The 17796-nt window shown below is 36.0% G+C and overlaps 1 protein-coding gene across 7 annotated transcripts in view; it reads left to right on the forward strand.

Annotated features, from left to right (window-relative positions):
• SBF2 (SET binding factor 2) overlaps positions 1-17796 on the forward strand; it is a 401342-nt gene that overhangs the window by 366324 nt on the left and 17222 nt on the right. For all 7 annotated transcript variants that reach the window (XM_033119785.1, XM_033119784.1, XM_033119786.1 and 4 more), the window contains 3 exons: positions 2956-3132; positions 5264-5365; positions 6344-6529. In XM_033119785.1, the coding sequence (XP_032975676.1) occupies positions 2956-3132; positions 5264-5365; positions 6344-6529 (465 nt within the window). The remainder of the gene's footprint in view (positions 1-2955; positions 3133-5263; positions 5366-6343; positions 6530-17796) is intronic.

Below are 17796 nucleotides of genomic sequence, written 5' to 3' on the forward strand. Positions count from 1 at the left end.
AGAAGTTTTCGTTGTAAACCTATTGAGAAAGCTACAGGAAGGTAGAGGAGTGGAAAGATGATGATGACTGGCAGTGCATATGGAGCAAGGGGAGGCCAAGGCTATGTTTTCTGAGTAACATTTTTTTAAAACTTTGCAAGGCTATATATACAAAGACACATGTCTTAAGACGTGTCAGACAATTCAAAATATTAGATGCTGATCAACTTTCTTCTTTCTTTTAAATTATTACGCTAAGGAGTTTCACTATGCTCAGATCCCATAAATGATAGTCTCTGTCTCCAAAAGCACCCGTAATTCCTTAGGTTTAATGTTTTTGCAATTCACACATTACAAAGTAAATGTTATTACTACTGATAGTTGTGTGGGAAATAAAAGTATTTGTTAATTCAGAAATCCCCTCAAAGTGAAGTCCCGTGCTCCAGTCAGCATTGGGCCATCTAGACAGACCTCCAGCTGAACTGTGGTGCGGAGGCTGTGAGCAGGATCCCACATGCTTGGTCATCTAGATGCCAGCAGCTGAGTCATCTCTTCTGTGGCAAGCTGGCTTTGCTAGCTCTTTTCCCACTGCCGAGACTGCTGCAATCACTGAGTCACCAACCTTTAGGGTAGAGGGCATGAAACTGCTGGGTAATGCTCAGTGTTTAAATATGCACACGTGTCTTCTGATGCAGCAGATAATTTCATATCCAGAGAAACAGAACACCTTTCAGGGTTGTTCCAGGGCTGCCAGCACAGCCTCCTTGGCACCAATGTCTTTCCCAGAGTACAGACTTTGCACACTTCAGCGCACCATTTACTCGTGATCTGAGGTTGGTCTCTTGAATGGTCACCTCTGCCATTGCCTTTACACATCAGTCCTCAGGTTCGCTGTGTGATTATGCATATATGAGTAAGAAAGACTGACCACTTGGGACCCTTCCTCCTTTTCTCCCTCCCTCCCTCCTTCCTTCCTTCCTTTTATCAATAAATAATTATATTTAAAGAAAACAGTTTCACCATCCTGGCACAGTAGTTATTAGGATTTTTGTGTATCCCATTCAAGTTTTGCTTTTTATTAAATCAGCTGTGTCTGTAGACTATGGGTCCATATCTGTGATGTGTGCCACATTCTAGCTCGCACAGTGCAGTCTAGTTGCAGCTCCACATCTTTTTCTCCCAACAAAGGAACAGGAAAGCAAGTAAGTGACAGTGATTTACTCTAAATAATCTTGAATTGGTCTTATTTACCTTTTTAAATTCACATACTTTAATACCATATATATATTGTATACCATATATATATAGTATACTATATATATACATTGTATACCATATATATATATAAATGTACATATGTTATATATGTATGTCAACCATAGTGTTGAGATACACTGTTAGGTCATAGGAACACTATGGTTGATATCTCCTGGTTTATAAAATACGCCATACTAAGCTCATTTATAGTTGGTAATGGAAAAAAACCTAGTTTTCCTGAAAAGCAAACTATCTTTTACCTATTCCGAGTTTTTTAAAGAATTAAAATGAGTATATACTGCTAAATTCTTTATCTCAAGCCACAACATGTTTTCATGTTGTATAATGGTTTTCATAATTATTTTAATACTACATAACGTTCCATATCGTTGGATGTTTTGGTTTCTTTATCGTCTATATGTAAAATTGCAATCACATTTTCAAGCATATAGTTTATAATTTTTTTATTGAGGTACAGTTCAGTAGGAGTTTTTTTCCTACATTTTAAATTATTCCTAAAAGTGGAATTACTAAGACAAAGTAACTTTTCTTCTCGATACATATTAGTAATGCTATTAAAAAACAACAACTTGGGAGTTTTTGCTTTTTATTTTAAAACTTTAATAGACCTTTTTAAAAGTACTCTAAAATAACTAATAAAAAACAATAAATATACCTTATATATAAGTCCTTAGCAGCAGTTATTTTTAATTGTAGTAAAATACAAATAACATAAAATAACATAAAATTTATCATGTTAACGTGTACAGGTAATGATATTAAATACATTCACATTGTTATACAACCAATATCTAAAAAACAGTTTTCTCTTAGAAAACCAGATTGATCCTAGAGAGTAATCTGGGCAGAAGGTGAGGAAAGTGAAAAGAATATGAGAAAATTAATTCATTCTTTAGCAAGAGAAGTTAGAGAATTTTTAAATCTAGATTATCAAAATACAATATACAATGGGACCATCAGTTTAGCATTCTTTAATTACAAATGCAACCTCCCATAGAATAAATTCCATATGGATTAAAGATATAAATGATAAAAGTATTAAAATAAAGATAGATTGACATGTGTCATATTGAGTGAAAAACTATTGTCCCAAGGCTAGAAACCAACAAAGCCTTTCATGTTTTACTGTATATAATTTTTTATTATTGACTTTAAAAGAGTAACTACAATGTTAGTCTTAGGACGGTGAGATAGTGATTTTATTTCCTTCTTAATTTTTATCTTTACTTTTTTTTTCATTTTACAATAACTGTTTTGCGTGTTTAATAAGAAAAAATTTGTGTATGTGTTTAATTTGCAGAGTTCTAGAATCTCAACAGTATGTTATCTTTTAATTACAGTGTGCATCTTGGGGAGACTTAGTTTATGGTTTTATATTAATCATACTGTCCATGTGTCACTGGTTCCTCTTTAGACTTCCAGGTTCATGACTTTATAATTGACTTGTATTTGGTGTTAAAAACTCCATCAGGTTCTCAAAATGACTGGAAGCCACGTCACACCACTAGGCCTTATTGATGGCTCTTTCCCGCAGCACAGACACATTAGCCACACGATATTGATTTTTCTGACCCATTGCAGCCTCTCCAGCTACTTGGCCTCAACTAACAGTATATCATTAAGCACTGCCCTGTTGAAAGCATTGCTCTTTTACCTATAGCGCTTCATCTGCCTAATTCTCTGCTTCTTTATCCACAGAACTTTAAGATAGAATTTGCTTTAAATTGTGAGTTTGTTCCTGTTGAATTTCATGATATCCGACAAGTGAAAGCCAGTTTTAAAAAGCTGATGAGGGCTTGTGTCCCAAGCACCATTCCTACTGACTCAGAAGTGACCTTCCTAAAAGCCCTGGAAGACTCTGAATGGTTTCCACAGGTAATGTCTGGAGCAACTAACTTGTCTTTGAACTCAAGGATATGATAGTTGACAAAAAAACAATAAAAAATTCTGTGTTCCCTCACTACCTGACATTCACCCCTTTACTGGGTACCCTCAGTTCCTGCCCTTTCCATTCCCAGAAACCATATGATATAGGAGAGGAGGGGGTAGAATTCTTCATCCCTGGGTTTCTATTACCTAATATCTCTGTGTAAGTGAAAACATGGTCCCCATAGGATGCTAAGGAGGAAATCATTATTTTTAGATGGTAACTTTTTGATGCACAATAAATTTAACAGATGTTTATAGGGCTCCTGCTCTGTTGTCAACAGAGTGAAGATCCTGCACAGAATATGATTTCTAGATGACTCCAAAAGCCTCTCTCTCTTACTTTCCCACCTTGGATTTGTCTCTGCCTGTTCCATGTCTCTAGGTTATAGATTAACCCCCCAAACAGCCACCAAAAATGCATTGGATGCCCTGAAGCCTACCTAAGATTTAGGAGAAACCTCATATCCTTCCTTTAGCTAAGTCAAGCTTGGAATGTCTTTAGTTGAACTCTTCTTGAGAAATTAAGAAGAAATAGGTATGCAAGCACACATAACCCACATGTTTTCCATACCACAAAAAGAAAGGTGTTTGTGACATGCTGCATATTTTAGACACTGATACAGACATTTGGCCGGGAGCATGTCGGCAGTATAGCCTTCAGCCTTGTCTTTAGGCCCCTGGTGCCGTGTCCGTATTCCTTCTCCCTGCACAAGTTCCCAGCTCCTCTGTCTCCTGCCCCCAAACACCTCCAATTCTCCTGCCTCCCTTGAGGAGGAAAAAGGGTTGTTTCACACAATATATTGGACTAAAAGGCAAAAAAAAAAAGCCAGAAAATGATGTCGAGTACTCAGGGCACTGACTCTTCTTAAGGTACTTAACACTATAGGAAAATAGCCCATCTATATAATTAGGTATCAGTCTATATCAGGGTATATTAATTACTATTAAGGCTATTCAGGATTCTTTGAGTACCATCAAAGGAGCAGATCAATACTCCTTTCTGTCCCTAAGCTATGAGCCCTGCCCCAAACCGTCCCCACCACCCAACCTATGTATGTTTCTGGTACATTCTGTATTCTGCTCCTTCCTCCAAAGTAGATCCAGACCAGAAGTTAGTGACTAAAGACAGTAGAAAACATTGCCCTGCTTGAGATATTGGCATTTTAAAAGTTAACTCAGAGCAAATACCAAGCCCAAGAGAATTCAGGCCTGGTACTAGTGCCTTATAGGAGCTGAGAGCGAGGAGCTGCCCATTGCTGGAAAGGACAGGTGTCCTGTCCCTGTGTTTCAATAGCCTGGCTCTGTGTCAGATAGGGGCTCATTTTGTTTTGCTTCCTTTTGTTTTCTTTTGTTTTAGTTCAGGGTTGGAGTCATTCTACAAATTATGTCAAGTGATGCTTAAAATATTTTTTTAAACTAGAATGTTGCACATTTGGTTTCGTAATCTATATGCCCTGCTCATACCCTCCTTGTTCACTAAGGATTGTGAGTAAATTGGCTTGGCTTTTAAAGCTGGGCACAAACAAGTTTTCTTCCCATTTAATATACAGCACAGACAAATAAGAGTGTCTTTTTTGAAAGATATAACTCATTTACCATAAAATTTACCCTTTTAAAGTGTACAATTCAGTGCTTTTTAGTATAATCACTAAGTTGTTGCAACCATCCCCACTACCTAATTCCAGAAAAAGTAAGGGTATCCAAAGTAGAATGTACTGCATCATCATAGAAAAACAAATTTTAAGTCCAATAACTATGTTGGGACAGATACTTAGAATCTGTCTTTTCTACTCTGTGGAATTATAGCTCTTATGCTTTTGGGAAATCATTTAAAATCAATTTATTTCATTATGTATCCCTTGAACACACTGTTTTAAATTGTGCCTACTTTTAAAATGTGTCATTGTTTAATCTTGATTTTGGCAAAGAACTTTAACTTTTTAAAACTAACGTGGTTCTTTTGTCCAAATACTTTATCCCTAACTTGTCTGATTATCTAAGTTTGATAGCAAGTCAGTCTGTTCTTGGTGCTCAGAAAGCACCTGGTCTAACTGTGGCCTCTTCTCCTCTCTAATAGCTTCACAGGATAATGCAGCTAGCTGTGGTTGTATCAGAAGTGCTTGAGAATGGTTCCTCGGCTTTGGTCTGTTTGGAAGAAGGCTGGGACATCACCGCACAAGTAAACTATTACATGTATTTTCATATATTTAGTTTTATATTTGTATGAATTTGTATTTCAATTCGTTTGTTTTGTTTTGTTTTGTTTTTATTAGTTTCAGGTGTACAAAACAATGTAATGGTTAGACATTTACACCCCTCACACAGTGATAACCCCCCCGCCCCCAATCTACTACCCGTCTGACATCATATATAGCTGTTACAGTTCAGTTGACTCTATTCCCTATGTTGTACTCCACATCCTGCCACTATATGTATATTAAATTATAGTTGACATTCAATATTATTCAGCTTCAGCTTCAGATGTACAGCGCAGTGGTCAGGAATCTATTTAAATGCTGCAGATGAATCTTTTGTATAACTAATGTGTATGGACAGAAAAAGTCCTGTGTTGACCACCAGCTGGTACCCATCAGAAAGCTCTGTGCCATGAGCCTCCTGGCCCTACCGAGTCTGAGCGCTGGCTCGAAGCATCAGGTTCCCACACCACAGATGCACCATGCAAGCATGCGAGTGGAGCTCTTGACTAGCAGTGTAGGGAATGGACCATCCTTCCAGTCCTTTCCCTGGTTCTCTATAAGCCCCTCCTTACTCCAGAGAGATAAGGAAAAATGTGAACATAAACTACAGTAAGATGTTAATCTACACCTGCCAAAAAAGTAGCTGTAGGTTTGAACTGATTCTCTGGCCTCATTAATTAACCTAGAAAAAAGCCACAGTCAGCAGACTGGCCAGGTAAGGATTAAAATCTTAATTCCCTGAAAGAAAACATGCAGCCAGAATGAATTTGACTTTTAGTTTTTACTGGAAAGTTTACAGAATTAATTTGACCGGCTGTCTTGAAGCAGACAGTGAATAAATTTGCTGTCCAGGTATCTTTGCTTTTGAATTAGCCATCATCAAAAGGAAGTGTTTTGTCTTAGTAACAGGATTTTGTCAGGACCGAAAGTAATAGGTATCCATCCTGCTTGTGCCCTAGGTGACATCCCTGGTTCAGTTACTCAGTGATCCCTTTTATAGAACACTTGAAGGCTTCCGGATGTTGGTCGAAAAAGAGTGGCTCTCTTTTGGCCATAAATTCAGTCAACGGAGCAGCTTGACCCTCAACTGTCAGGGTAGTGGTTTTACTCCAGTCTTCCTCCAATTCTTAGACTGCGTACACCAGGTGAGTAGAGCATGCTTAACTTGACTTGACACGAAGGAAAGAAAAGAGCTAGCATTCATGGAGTACTGCAGTGCTGTGCCAGGTACCTTCATGTCATAGCGCTGATGGACTCAGCCCTAAGATTTGCCGAAATCTCAGCTGCAGACTCCTGAGAACAGAGAAGAGAAAGAACTACCATGTTTCCCCTAAAATAAGACCGGGTCTTATATTCATTTTTGCTCCAGAAGACGCACTCAGGCTTATTGTCAGGAGATGTCATCCTGAAAAATCATGCTAGGGCTTATTTTCCGGTTAGGTCTTATTTTAGGGGAAACACAGCAGTTGGTTTCTGAAACTAGGACAGCTGAGCTGGCCCCCAAGTGAATGGCCAGCATTCTAAATTATCATCTCCAAAGAAGGGGAGCAAACTTGGGCTTGTTCTCCAAGAAGGTTTGACCTAGAGTAGAACAGCAAAAATCTCTAGGTAATGGCAAGGCCTGAAATCCCAGTTTGGGAGTACCTAGCTTGTGCCTGGGAACATACTGTGTTTCCCCGAAAATAAGACCTACCTGGATCATCAGCTCTAATGCATCTTTTGGAGCAAAAATTAATATAAGACCCGGTCTTATATTATACTATGTTAGGTAAGACCCGGTATTATATTATAGTAAAATAAGACTGGGTCTTAAATTAATTTTTGTTCCAAAAGACACATTAGAGCTGATAGTCCGGCTAGGTCTTATTTTCAGGAAAACAGGGTAGGAAATAGAGACTAACCCCTAGAGAAAGAACCAGGACCTAACCAGGCAAGCCTATGAGGTTGAGAACACTGGCTCAGTTCTACCAGGTAACCTAAGCAGAGCTAATCAGGAGACCAGACAGAAACCCAAGATATAATCCAGCCAAATCCAGTGGGAGCCAGAGTAGGGGAGATATGAATGCTCTAGGTTCCCTCCTACCTTCGTCTCAGGCACATCAGGTAAAACTTCCTAATGGGGCTTTAGTCAGGATTGGGCTGGAGAATTAGGTGGCCCTGAATTTGCAAGTTGAAGGCATTGGGACCAGTGGCTAAATTGGCCTAGGAAAAACAGGGTTTCATCTGCACCACAATGAATGGGTTCTAGCATGTCAAACATATTTTTCAGAAAAGTGAGCCTCTTAGAAATACGTTGGCCTCAACTATGTATTAGAAGGAAAGGGGGGAATGTTTTCAGGAACGACAATTGGAACAAGGTCTTCTGAAGAGGCCAAGTTGGTGTATGGTTATGTTTTATTTTGTTTTTTATTCTATTAGTTACTTCATCAGCTTTTTAATTTACTACGTAATTTTTTAAAATTATTTAAAGTGTATAATTCAATAGTTCTTCATATATTCAGAGTTGTGCAATTACCACAATCAATTTTACAACAGTTTATCACCCCAGAAAGAAACTCTGTGCCCATTAGCAGTGACTTTCCATCTCCACTCCCCACCCCCCATATACACATATAGGCAGTTATGTTTTTGCTCCAATCAGCTTCTTAAAGAAAAGACCTATTGATTCTGTCTGAGCAGCATCTGGAGAAGCTGGTCACAAAGTTGAGTTTATACTTTTAAAACCTGCAGCAAGTGGTATACAGCAGGTCCTCGAATAACGTCATTTCATTCAACATCGTTTTTCAATGTCATTTCCTTATAATGTTGACGAGAAAAAAATAAGCAATTCCCGGCCGGAGCCACTGTCTATGTGGAGTTTTCACATTTTCCCACGTCTGCATGGGTTTTCTCTGGGTCCTCCAGTTTCTCCCCACATCCCAAAGATGTGCATGTCAGGTGAAGTGGCTTGTCTACATTGTCCCAGTCTGAGTAAGTGTGGGTTTGGGGGTGAGTTCGTCCTAAGATGGAAGGGCACCCGTCCAGGGTGGGTTACTGCCTTATACCCTGAGCTGCTGGGATGGGTTCCAGCTACCCACAACCCTGAACTGGAAGAAGTGGGTAAGAAAATAATCTGTTTTTATTACTCTTTCTTAAATGTATGTGTACAGCTCATATTTACTTCAGTGTTTAATATTAAGAGAGTTTTGGAGGTTTATTTGGAAGTTTGGTGATGTTTTTGTGACCAGAACTATGCCATAGAAACTTAACTCCTGTGTTTATATTAATTAGCCTGTGGTAAAATTGGTTTCATTGTACATCATTTTGCTTAAAGTCGCAATTTCCAAGAACCCTATCAACAATGTTAAGTAAGGACTTACTGTATTTTTTTTTCCTATTTGAGTATGAACCTTTTTATTCATACTTCTTTTGGTAAATAGATGACAGAGAAGTTTGGAGACCACTGTCTACGAAACAGAAAGCTTAACTGAGACCAAAGAAAAAGAGCAGTTATCTTTTCTTTTTCTAAATAGGTGAAAGTATATGAGTTCTTCATCAAAGCACTTCTTATTATCTTTCTTACTGTCTTATTATGCTTACCGAATGTACTAAGCTGTTTCTGCCTCTGTACTTATATACTACTACTATTAAAAATATTACTAATAGTATTCACTGTTTACTGTGAGCCAGGCACTGTTCTCAGCACTACATTTTATTTCATGATTCTTTCTAAGTAATCTTTGAACCTTTTCCTGACCCCTTTACTTGTATTCCTAATGAACCATGTACAGACTTCTAGCATCTATAACGCTAGAATGTATTTATTTGTATATGTCTATTGCCTTCGACTTACACTGAGAATTCTAGGGAACAGGGACTGTATCATATTAGTATTTGTATCCCTAGTATCTAACACAATTATAATTTCAGTATCTAGAATGGAGTAGACACTCAATAAATATGTATAATGAATGAGTAAATGAACATTTTTATGACCACCTTGTTCAGGCTCTCACACCCTTCATCAAGATCATCTAGAATCTCCTGAGTAGAATTGCTAGCATATAATCTTCTCAGATATGATGCTGTTATTCTCTGTCACAAAAATCTTTAGAGGAGACAAGCAAAAACTTGCAGTGGCTCCACATTTCTTAAAGAATTATTCTTTCTCATATTCAATTTGAATATATTGTCAAATTTTCTCTTGAAAAGTTCTTAAGGCTGCCCACTGGAGGCCTGTGTTCTGTTTCAGTAAGTACACACGACCTGTTTTTACCCCTGCAATGAGATCATACCACTGTTATTCAGTTGAACACTAGATGAAGCAGTTGACTTTCTTTTAGTGTCTGTGATATATAAAAATGCATATCTTTAAATATTAAAATCACAATCCTCATAATATGACATTTAAAGGACACATAGGAACATTTAGTCATTTAAAGGACTAAATGACGGAAACTTAGAGTCACATCTCTCACCTAAATCTGACTCAAGCATAAATGTGTTGAGAAGAATGGCAGGTGGAATCACCCATGGAGACTTTTTTAAATAAGAATTACACTGAACCCATGTCAACATTTTTTTAAAATAAGAATTAAACTGATGATAGGCTGTTTGTGTAACAAACTTCTTTACTCAGCCTTTTAAGATGGCCTCCATGGGCATATAGAAAATGTCCATATTTCAGTTTTATATATTTTTATCCTAAAATAAACTTAAGAATTTTTACAATTTCTGCTGAAATAAAAGTTTGTGACTGTTCCTTTTTTATATATAATGTTGAAGTAACATCTCAGATTTCACAAGGTAAAATAGAGTTTAAGATAAATATGTTTGTTGCCTCTGCAAATAAGGGATTAAGACTCTAAAGACAACTTCCCCCACAGAAAACAATTACAACACCTGGATGTGGAGAAAGGATACTTTTTTTTTTTTTTTTTTTTTTTTAATTGGGGAAGGGGAACAGGACTTTATTGGGGAACAGTGTGTACTTCCAGGACTTTTTTCCAAGTCAAGTTGTTGTCCTTTAAATCTTAGTTGTGGAGCGTGCCATTCAGCTTCAAGTTGTCCTTTCAGTCTTAGTTGTGGAGGGCGCAGCTCAGCTCCAGGTCCAGTTGTCGTTGCTAGTTGCAGGGGGCACAGCCCACCATCCCTTGTGGGAGTCGAACCAGCAACCTTGTGGTGAGAAAGGATACTTTTTAACAAATGGTACTGGAATAACTAGGTATCTGTATGAAAAGTATGAACCTTGACCCTTACATCATTCACGAAAATTTATTTGAAATGGATCATAGACCTAAATAGCCAAAGAAAGTTCATAAAATAGAAAATAAATGATAAAAGAAGGAATCTTGGAATGTCAGAAAGGAGAAAAGAACAATAGAAAGTAAAATATGGGTAAATACAATAGACTTTTCTTCTTGAGTTTCCTCAACTGTTTAATAGTTGAAGCAAAAATTTTCACCGTTTGATGTAGTTCTCAATATATGTACAGGAAATAGTTATGATAGTCATATTATAAATAGAGGGATGTAAATGGAAGTAAGGTTTCTACACTTCATTGAAACTGGTAAAATGTCAGCACCAGTAAACTGATAAGATAGAGAATGTAATACCGGGAACAACCACTGAAAAAGCTATGTAGAGATACACTCAAAAACACTGTAGATGAATCAAAATGGAATTCTAAAAGTGTTCAAGTAATCCACAAAAGGCAGGAGAAAGAAAACAAAGGAAAAAATACAACAAACTGAAGACAAAAAGTAAAATGACAGACTTAAACCATAACATAGCAATAATTATATTAAATGAAAATGGTCTAAATATATCATGACCTAACTATATGCTATTCATAAGAAACTTACCTCAAATGTAAAAGTATTGTTTAAAGAAGTTTTATTTATAATAGCCAAAAACTGGAGGCAGGGAGGGGACAAAATACCCTACAATAGATGAATGGCTAAACAAACTGGTACATCCATACCATGGAATACTACTCAACAGTATAAAGGAATGAGCTGTTGATACATGCAACAACTTGAAAGGCTCTCAAGAGCATTATGTAGAGTGAAAAAAAAAAGCGATCTCAAATGGTCACACACTATATGATTCCATTTATGTAACATTCTCAAAATGACAAAAATATAGAGATAGAGAATTATTTGTTCCCAGGGGTTGGAAATAATGGGAAGAGAATGGGTATAGCTGTAAAGGGGTAGCATGAGAAACAAACCAAATCTCCATCAACTGGTGAACCAATGAACAAATTCTGGTATATTCATACAATAGAATACTATTCAGCAAGCAAAATGAAACCGTAATGCACACAACATGGATGAGTCTTAAAACCATTATGATCATGAAAAAAGCCAGATAATAAAGACTACATACTATATATTTTCATTTATATGAAATTCTATTAAAGGCAAAACCACAGTTACAAAAAATATCAGTGGTTGCCTGGCACTCATAGTAAGGGGAAGGGATCGACCACGGAAGGCCATGAATGAACTTTGTAGAAAAGGGAACTGTTCTCTATCTTGATTGTGTTGGTTACACGGCTGTATACAATGACCAAAACTAATCAACCTGTATGCTTAAAATAGGGAAATTTTATTATATGTGAATTATACTTCAGTGAACTTGAAAAATATTTTTAATTAGTAAATCCAACATCGCCATAAACTAGAGTTTCAGATAAAGATAACAGTGGCTACCTAGTTTCTCCAGAGAAAATTTTGTTCTTCTGCTGCCCAGAGAATACCTAAGCCTGGCTGCCTACTATCTGGAAGCACAGCAGAAATCCCATTGAAGTGTGCAGATTTTTACTTTTTCCATGCTTTTTTAGTCTCAAGCCTCATCTTTAACCCAATGTGTCTGGTGTCCCCAAAGTTCAGAGCTTATCAAGTTTGGTTTTTCCAGAGAACAAACCTTTAATCTCTCGCTTGCAAGAAGGTGATCACATGACGACGTGGGATAGGAAAGCACTTTGAGGTCTCCCCACTTCCTCTATGGACTTACAGCTAGTCTCATTTTTAGCTCTCATTTCACCCCTATTGATGTTACTCAGCACTTGGGCCTCCGAGTCTGGAGCCTTTCTGGCTTTACGGGGCAAACTGTTACCCGCTCAAATAATTTTATCCTCCAGGCATCTCATTGTCACTTACCATCACTTAACTGTCATTCTTTCTCCTATTTTCCATCTTTCAAACATTCACTGAATTTTCTTGGCCTGCTACCGTCTCCCCTCCCATTCTCCCAACCTCCTTTTGGGTTTTTTATCTTTTAAATTTTCTTTTCCTTTAATTGAAGAGGACTGAGTTTGTATGGCTGGATTTAGCTTAAGTTAAATGCACTATTAAATGTGTTAAATGTCCATGTTCAACTTGCAGAATTCTGCATACCTAAACATTAGAGTCAGCAAAAGAATCCACTCACAATCAGTAAGAGATGGGAGGTTCTCATATAAGACATACTGTCCTCCCAGATGGGAACATCACTGTGCCCCACGTATAATAATAATTACTTGGAATGTAATGCTTATATTTTATTGTTGGGGTGGGGTGCAGTGGGTGAGAATGGGAACAGTCTAGAATGTCGGCATGGCACCTGTATTCTGTGAGCACCTCTTAAGGGTGTGAACAAAGCATTTTAACATAAACTAAAGTGAAGTACTAAATTACATTTCTGTCATCTTTAGAATACATTACAATAGATGCTAAAAGTACCTCATGTTAAGTAATATAAAGCAAATGGGGTATAGGTTTAATTTCTGATAACTTTTTATTTTAAATAAGGACTTAAAATTTTAGTGTTCTGTATAATCCAGTTCTGAAATTGAAAACAAGTTGACTTTTAATTAAAGCTCAATTGCTCAATTATTTATAGGTGAATGCTTCACAAACTGTAGAAAATAATAGTGTTCAGTCTCAAGACCTCTTTAGTATGATTTCAAATCTGATTGTAGCACATTAAAATTTTTTAATTAAAATATAAATTTTTAAAAATTTGTCTGAACCCTCCTTTGACTTAGCACCTCATATATATTACCTGAGTGCAGACAAGTCATGGCAAAGCAAGTATGTGACCTTAATTGCAGTATGTCAAGGAGGCGTGGTTATGATAGGCATCAGCTTTGGTGAAGCAAATTATTTTCTGCTGAAAAGGGATTGTTTATTCATTCAAAAACAGGAGACTATAGAAGACTATAGTTAACAAATAGTGCTTCTGACTCTTGCTGACTTAATTATAAGGTAGTGTTTCATCATCTCCTACATACTGGTTTTAGGCATTAGAAAATGCCTTCTTTAAATACTTTTCAAGTGAACACTCGTGCTTTACATGACTTTGGCTTTTGCCAGACAATTCGAATTAGTGCTGTCTCTCGGGCACAAAACAGAGGCAGGCCCAACAACATTTTAAAAATAAGTGCAAAATTACACAGCAGCAAGCAAAACTTTCCCGGGTAAAATGTGTTCGCTGCTTATTAACCATTTCTAACATGCTGAATGCCAAAAGGCAGTCCATGGAAATATGCCTAGACCTGTCCATTAGTACTAATAAGAGTTACAAAGAAAACAGATGAGCACTGATCTTAAATTGGAACTGCCTCATCATATAAAAAGCCATTGTTTACGCCAGTATATCCAGGTGTCAGATGAATTATAAATGCTAGATCACTGTTTCATAATAACAACATCTGGCAGATTTTTTTGTTGCTTCTAAAAGAAATTGGCTTAGCTCAAATGATATCATTACAGGCTACTTCCTTTTCTTAAAATAGTTGAACCAAATTCAAAAGGAAAACACATCCAAAATACAAAAATGAAATTTTTACCTAAAATTTCTTTTTTAAAATATACCAGGGAGAAAAATGTGTATAATATGAATGAAAACATGAAGTATAAGAAAGCAACTCCTTTATTTCAGCATTAGAGTAAATCTTTGAGGATATCTTAGAACTGTTTCATTATTTCCTACTTTGAGAAAAACAAATAACAATTATAACTTTGCCTTTGAAGTTGGTTCAAATTGTAAATCGACTCACTGTGCTCTGGCTTTGCGATATGATTCCCCTCACAGTTACTGTATGCCAGCACTATGCTAGGTCCCGTTCCAAAGAGAAAAGCTATTTTATCGTTTGAAGATAGGAGCTTTCCTTGTGAGCACATGTGTGAGGAGCTAAACTGCCCTCACACAGGTTGGTTACTCTAAAATGTATCCATTAATATTGGCAAAATAGCTGCAATTAACGGGATCCATGGTATACTCAAGAGTTTCTGGTATCTACCTGATTCTTAGTCAACTGAAAACTGGCAAAGAAAATGACATAATCCAAGCTGTTTTATAACAAAGTGATTTTGCATGAAAGCTTTTAATATTTGAGCCATCAAGTGTCTGAGTTTGTGTATCAGTCTTACTTACTAATTTTTGACCTTTAACAAATTATTTAACTTCTCTGTGCTTCAGTTTATAGACATTACATATTATATATATATATATATATATATATATATATATATATATATACACACACACACACACACACATATACATATATATACACATATATATGAAACATTCAAAATCTTACGTAAAATGATCGGCACAGTAAAGGTACACAATTAATGTTTGTTAAAACTCAATCTGTGAAACGGCAAAAACTGGTATTAGCCACTTACTTTTCTAGGGTGTGATTAACCATGCAGTTTCTCAAATATTGATACCATTCTATATAGAGTCTCTTGTAGCTTAATATTTGTAATTCCTGAAAGCAACTCAAATTTTAACTTATTATATTTTATTCCCAAAATGTTGACCTTTCCTGGTATTTGAGTCATAGCTTATTTTTATGGGCCTTTAAGTTTTACAAAGTACTTAATGGCACATGGGCAAAAAATAAGTCTCTAAATTCATGTTTCTCCAAATTCCATTTCAGATTTCTTATAAATAAGTGAAATTGGCAGGTTTCACGCCATAATGGAAACCAAACGGAAATGCCTCACACAGCTTAGTCTTTTAAATTTGTGTATTTTTATCTTCATGAAGATAAATGTAAAATTATCTGAACAAGAGAATCCAGATGATGCCTAAGAGAGGTCTAAAACTCTATTTATTGGCATATTTTGGGACATGCTCATGTAGAATTAATTTATTTGTTGAGAAACCTGTGAGTCCTAATTCTACATAATATAATAAGGCTAAATTTATTTGAGGCAGACTTGCCTTTAGACCCACAAAATCTTGGGGCCAACCATAAAGAAAACTAATGAAACCAAAAGCTCTTCCTTGATACAAGCAATAAAATTGATAAACCTCTAGTCAGACTCATCAAAGAAAGACACAAATTATCAATATTAGAAATGAAAAAGATGACATCACTACAGATTCTACAGGTATTAAAAGGATCGTGAGGGAATATTATAAATAGTTTTGTGCCCCAAAAAATCAACAATTTAAGTGAAAAGGACAAATTCCTTGAAAGACATAAGCTACTACAGTCACTCGAAGAAATACAGAGGGTGCCAAAAAAATGTATACACATTTTAAGAAAGGAAAACTGTATTAAAATTGTAATACTCAATATATACCGATAACAAAAGATGAAGACAGTCACATTTGACTTCTGCAATTACAAGAGGTGCTCAAAGTGGTTACCATCCAGTGTCCAGACACTTCTGATTGACCAAAGTGTTCACTTGTATACATTTTTTTGGCATCCCCGGTACATAACTTGAATAGGCCTATGTGTATTGAGGAAATTGAAATTGTACTTAACACCTTTCCATGCTGAAAACTTCAGACCCAGGTGTATTCACTGGTAAATTCTCCCAAGTATTTAAGGAAGAAATAATAGTAATTCTACAAAAATTCTTCCATAAAATTAAAGCAAAGGGAATACTTCCTAACTCATTCTGTGAAACCACCATTACCCTGGCCTGATAAAGACAGTAAAAGAAAACTGTAGACCAGTATCCCTGATGATCATAGATTCATGTTTTCTAAACAAAATTTTAACAAATCAAATCCATATAAATCAATATGTTTAACAGATAATAATGTACCATGGTCAAGTGGGATTCATTCCAGGAATGCACTGTTGGTTTCACATTTGAAATCAGTCTGTAACTCACCATATTAAGAAACTGAAAAAGAAAAACCATATGGTCATCTCAATAGATGCAGAAAAAACATTTGACAAAATATTACATCTATTTCCTGCAAAAATTCTAAGGATACCTGGACTAGAAAGGAACTTCCCCAAGCTATAAATAGTATCTATTTTTAAAACCTATAGCTAACATCATACTTAATAGTGAGAGACTGAATGCTCTACCTCTAAGATCAGGAACAAGACACAAATGTCTGCTTCACTCCTTCTGCTCAATATTGTACTAAAGGTCCTAACCGTTCAGTAAGGCAAGAAAATAATAATAAAGACATCCACATTAGAAAAGAACAAGTAAAATTATCTTATCTGCAAACAACATGATTATCTATGGAATCTACAAAAAAATTAACCATTGGAATATTCAAATTTAAAAATCATTACCATTTAATAGAGGATTAAAAAAACATGAAAGAGATCTAACAAAATATGTTAAAGACCTGAACACTGAAAACTACAGAACATTACTGAGAGAAATTGAACACTTAAATAAATCAAGAGATAACTCTTATTCATGAGTTAGAAGACTTAATATTGTTGAAATGTCACTCTCCCCAAATTGACCTAAAGATTCGGTGACACAATGAAAAATGACAAATTCACAATGATTTTGCCACAAAAATCACAAAGAAACTCCTAGGGGGCTATTTTGTAGAAACTGGTAAACAAATTCTGAAATCCATATTGAAATGCAAAGGATCTAGAATATCCAAAACAACTCTGAAAAAGAACAAAATTGGAGAACTAGTACTACTTGATTTCAAGACTTATTATAAAGCTATAGCAGTAAAGACAGTGTGATAACTGGTGTAAAGACAAACAGATCAATGGAACAGAATAAAGAGTCCAAAAATAGTCCCACATATATGATATATGGAAAATTTATTTTTGATGAAGATGCAAAAGCAATCAGTAGAGAAAGGATAGTCTTTTCAACAAATGGTGCCAGACAATTGGATTTTCAGATACCAAAAAAAAAAAAAAAAGAATTACTCCATTCCTAGCACCAATGTAATAATTAGTTCAAAAGGGATCATTAACCTAAATGTAAGACCTAATACTATAAAACTTTTAGAAGAAAACAGGAAGAAATCTTTGTGACCTTGGGTTAGGCAAGGAGATCTTAGATTCAACACTAAAAGCATGATCCATGAAAGAACAAATTGATAAATTAGACTTTTTCAAAATTAAAAACTATTCTTCAAAAACCACTGTTAAGGGGCCGGCCCGGTGGCTCAGGCGGTTGGAAGGCTGCCGGTTCGATTC

This window comes from Rhinolophus ferrumequinum, chromosome 11 (genome assembly GCF_004115265.2).
Source record: "Rhinolophus ferrumequinum isolate MPI-CBG mRhiFer1 chromosome 11, mRhiFer1_v1.p, whole genome shotgun sequence".
NCBI lineage: Eukaryota > Metazoa > Chordata > Mammalia > Chiroptera > Rhinolophidae > Rhinolophus > Rhinolophus ferrumequinum.